Source organism: Liolophura sinensis, chromosome 1, assembly GCF_032854445.1.
Source record: "Liolophura sinensis isolate JHLJ2023 chromosome 1, CUHK_Ljap_v2, whole genome shotgun sequence".
Taxonomy (NCBI): domain Eukaryota; kingdom Metazoa; phylum Mollusca; class Polyplacophora; order Chitonida; family Chitonidae; genus Liolophura; species Liolophura sinensis.
In genome coordinates this window covers 29,060,323-29,064,914 of record NC_088295.1, presented here as the reverse complement: position 1 = coordinate 29,064,914, position 4,592 = coordinate 29,060,323, and the positions used below count along the sequence as shown (strand labels likewise).

The 4,592-nt window shown below is 42.0% G+C and overlaps 1 protein-coding gene across 1 annotated transcript; it reads left to right on the top strand.

Annotated features, from left to right (window-relative positions):
- The first annotated feature begins 215 nt into the window (after positions 1 to 215).
- LOC135475296 (protein kinase 4-like) lies at positions 216 to 3,561 on the top strand. The gene is made up of 2 exons (XM_064755177.1): positions 216 to 1,420; positions 3,161 to 3,561. The coding sequence occupies exon 1, from the start codon at positions 216 to 218 to the stop codon at positions 1,416 to 1,418; it is 1,203 nt and encodes a 400-aa protein (XP_064611247.1). The 3' UTR covers positions 1,419 to 1,420; positions 3,161 to 3,561.
- The last annotated feature ends 1,031 nt before the right edge of the window (positions 3,562 to 4,592 follow it).

Below are 4,592 nucleotides of genomic sequence, written 5' to 3'. Positions count from 1 at the left end.
TGCATTATCTGCGAACAGACTGTAAACCGTAGCGTTTAGCCGTTTTTACCTAATCTAGTATTTCAGCCGTTGTGCTCTGGTCTCAAATACTGAATTCACTCGAATGAATAGATACATGGCCTTTTCAGGGAACACATTTTCAACTGATTTTTTTCAGCATCTTAAACGTACAGCTATTGCTATGCTTACATAAAAGAACAAGCAAAGACGAGGTCATGTTAAAGGATCTTCTTATCGTATGTTTTGGGCAGCCACAATGCGCTACTGTGCCCCTTGCGTTTTGCACAGTAGCTCCTGTCTTCACCTGGTTGGCTGTACCCGGGATACCCACGCGTCGGCGTGCGATAAGACTTACTCCATGGGCGGAGCTTACCAGCTTCACCCCCAAGTCCTATAAAGATGGGTCGCGTTCCGCACGGGACATTATTCTTGAATCTGTCACCAGAACCTATTTTCGTTGTTTAACCCTGCAAGTTCACACGCGACACTCACATGCTAGAACGAGCCGGCAGTCCGACATGGAGATAGCTTCAGCAAGGCCCATGGAGAGGTTTTCTCATAACCAGGCTTTTGACAACTCTTACAACTTTGGATCCGCTGGAACTTTACTGCAATTCACAACAGGAACTGGAGCCGACAGGCCATCATGCATGTTCTCTTTCGACAATTTGAACCATGCTTCCTTATCAAGCACCTCAGCAACGTTGAAGTCACCAAAACTGCTGAAGGAAAACACAATCTCGTTGAGCAGTTTTACTTGCAAACGAAAACTGGACTTTAACCATTTGACTCTTGCCAACAGTATCCAGTTGCATAATGAAAATGTGAATAACAATAATAATTTGAACAGTATTAACAACAACAACAATAACAACAGCAGCCAAATCGATGCCAATTACAGTTCCAGATCAGTGGAAAAGAGCTCACAGCTACAGCAATCCAATTCCAGTCCATCCATGCGTCAACGTCACCACCAGCAACAACAAAACTCTCATCGACGAAACGGTCAGCATCAAAATCAGGTCAAGCCCGTGTTTACAGCCGTACAGCGACGCAACGAACGAGAGAGGAACCGAGTTAAGCTGATTAATATGACGTTTGCCACTTTACGTGAGCATCTTCCAAGCGGCACGAAGGGAAACCGGTCTAAAAAAATGAGCAAAGTGGAAACACTAAAGGCTGCCATCGAGTACATCCGATATTTGCGACAACTTGTTGACGAACATGACGCTGTGAATGCAGTGTTGGACAGTAGCGTGCTGACGCCAGTCCTGACGTCCGCCAACGTACTGACGTCCTCCAGTCTCTCTCCAGCGACATCAATGAGTTCGCCAAACCCAAGTTCCTGTTCGGACTCTTCCTGCGAGGGCATCAGTGTCGATGAAGACGACTTGTTAGACTTCTCCAATTGGTTTTAAAGGTAGGTACACTTGAAAAAGAATGTTTTAATCTAAATCTGTATTTGCCGTTTTTATTTCTTTATCTATATAGAACAAAAAGGCTTTCATTTCTTGTCAGAGAATCAGGAACATAGCAAAAGGCCCTAACCAGAAAGTGTCGTGAAACTGAAAAGTATTTCTCTGCTCTAAGTATTGTTTTGGTTCATACCCAATGACTTCGGCAAGGATTTCGCAGCTGTCATAAACTAAGACAGTTACAACGGCGAGTTCAACAATATCGCCAAAGCTTGCATGCCTTGGGCAATTGATTTGGCCCTTCATAGGACTGTGCAAGCAAACATTTGCTTAATGTTTGGTCCAGCCATCGGCGAAAAGTCAACCTGTCGAGTATATGGGGTTAACAGCATAGTCAAGAGCGAAGTTTAGTTAGTTGGCTTTATTAACCAGTTATCCTTAGCGCCATAAAAGGGCGTCCGTTAACCATTGTCCAGCTATATAGCCAACGGCCAACGGACATGGCGTAAACCTTTCACGGGGAGGATCTCCTTGTGGCTTTGGGATACTTTGGGTACGATATGATCTCAGACCCTTCGACCTGTTATTCTGCTTGAACGATTACCTAGCTGACATTCAGTAGAGTTCGTGAGTACCCTACGCGTTGACATGTTATATTACCCCATGGGCCTGTTCCAGCAAGGAAGAAGTATGTTTATTCAGTTGCTGACACTTGTCATAGGTGCATGATTGCATCACTAAAATTACCAGGAAACGCCGTTTAGCTGTCCTCCAGCGCATTAATTAACAATAGCCGAGCAGGTAATGAGCTGAAACACGCGATGCGTTTTAAGACAGTGTTATGATGTTGTCACACCTTTGCTTATCATTCAGCTCGCTTTTAAGGGAATCAAGTGCAAACGTAGCCAAGCTTTAATGATTGAATACCGTGACAGTTTGTCACAGCAAGAACTGTCTGATGGTTTTACATAACGAAAAGACGCAATTAGTTCCACTGCGCCCACATCGTCCACCTTTGAAATTACGATGCGAATCATAACTGCGAAAAAGAGAGGTAAGGTACTTCAACACCTCTCAGCTATATAGAGGTGGTAAAAAAGTTGAAACTTGAGCTGCGGGGTCCAATGTTTTCGTTTACTGTACGTCATGCATCTGTGCCTTTTAAGTGCATTAGAACAAGTTATGGAGGTTCAATTATGCTGTATAGAACAGAAAGGCAACACGCAAAATATCGCATGTACTACAGGCTTCAATGTCTGAAAGGTTTGAAGCTGGTGAGGGACGAACACAGAACTTGACATACATAAAAAATCTGTTCGTTTTTGTTATTTCAAAGAAAGCCTTTTTAACATGTTATTGTATTGCTGATTCTTGCACTTTTAACTCTTATAGTCTCACATGTTGACGTTAGTCCTCTGTAAAGCTGTCTGTAGACTACACACGCAAACAATTACAGGAGGCCAAATGATTTTACTGTTCACAAAGACTAAGTAATAGCCTCTGTTACTTCTGCATGTACGGACAGGGGAAGGAGCATGCTGAGATGGAAAGGACCCACAAAACGCCATCAAGCTCGTCTCGCTTATATGAGTTTCAATGCAAGCTTTTTGCACCATAGTATTTCATTTACGAAACATATCGGACATTAAATTCATTTTTTGACAAAGACTGAGGTAAAAAAAGGCTTTTTTTATAATATGCCATGCGAATTCACTAAAAGTCTTTTCGTTCTGTTTGTATTCCAGACGCCTGAAGCTAGTTGAGCAGTTCAAAGTTCTTAAGAGGCCCGCTTTTCTGCTGTTTCGGATGAGTGCTCAAGTAACACACGGGAAGGCGAGACAAGTCAACTTACAGAGGTCTATAGCCCGATAGGCGTGTCATGCAGCTAGTGAAATCTACCCAGAAGAATCAGTGCTCAAAACTATCTAAGTCCCATGTCTATAATGATGACTTCAGCGATACATTCCGCCCAGTCTGTTAGAAAAAATAAAGAATTTTCACCCGGTCACGACATAATGTATATATTTATACGTGTTTCTCCATGTTTTGAAATTTTATGAAGCAAGTATTTTTCTACGGTTATATATGCTGGAAGTGTTTGTCATGTCATATCAATATTTCAAGAGAGTTATGCATTTAATGTATTCCGAAGAATTATAAATTAAAGTGTCATTCTATGTTGCTTTATAGTTTATACACGATGTCAAATTTTTTTTTAAGCAGAGTAAAGCTAAATATGTTTATTTTATGTGCATGTGTATATAATAAAGAACAATTTGGAGAAATATTTTGCTATATTGTATATTTTGATACAAAATTAAAAAAAATATTTATACATGAAATAATAATGCCTGTTCGAGTTTTCATTGCTTTTCTTAAATTTCACACTGTTTCGTCGATGAGAAATACTTATACTTATCGTAACACAAAAAGGACCTGTGCAACTATAAACTAATACACTATGCCAAGGCATGACTGGGTGCCTACCTAAAACTTCCTTCTGGCCGCAAAAACCGAGGAACCTCCCACCAATGCTGTGGGTTGAAGTCCAGCTCAAAAGAAAGGCTTTGCAGAAACCTACGGATCGCCGTGGGTTTCCTCTCACCATAATGCTGGCCGCCGTCGTAAAAGTGAAATATTTTTGAGTACGGCTTAAAACACCAGCCAAATAAATAAATAAATCAGTAAAAGTTATTCACAGGTTGTGGTGATTCTTCCTGACATTCCGGTAGTTGTCGCCCGTGAAGGACTGGTACACTAGGACGAAAACTATTCCACTTATGAGGGGAGGGGGTGGGTGTGTTGGTGGGGGTGTTGGTGGGGGCCTTCCAAGGTTTAGGAGTTAGCGTTTTGTAACGCAACACACTGAACTTTACCAATGTGATCGCTGTGAGTTCAAGTCCTCCTCATGCTGACATCTTCTTTTGTCCTACGTGGGAAAGTCTGCCAGAATTCGCCCGCGCTTTGTCCGCTTTCCCTCCACCATAACGCCTTCTGCCGTCGTTAATTAAGCACCAATCAAATAAATAAATGGATTCCCATTATATGACGACGCTCAGGTTTCTGAGTAGACAGTTTCGGTTTCATGCGAACCTTTCAAGCCACTTAATAAGAAGTCGTGTCAGAATCAGCGTGAGGTGGATTTGAACCCGAGACCTCTTTCTTCACGGATTGGTG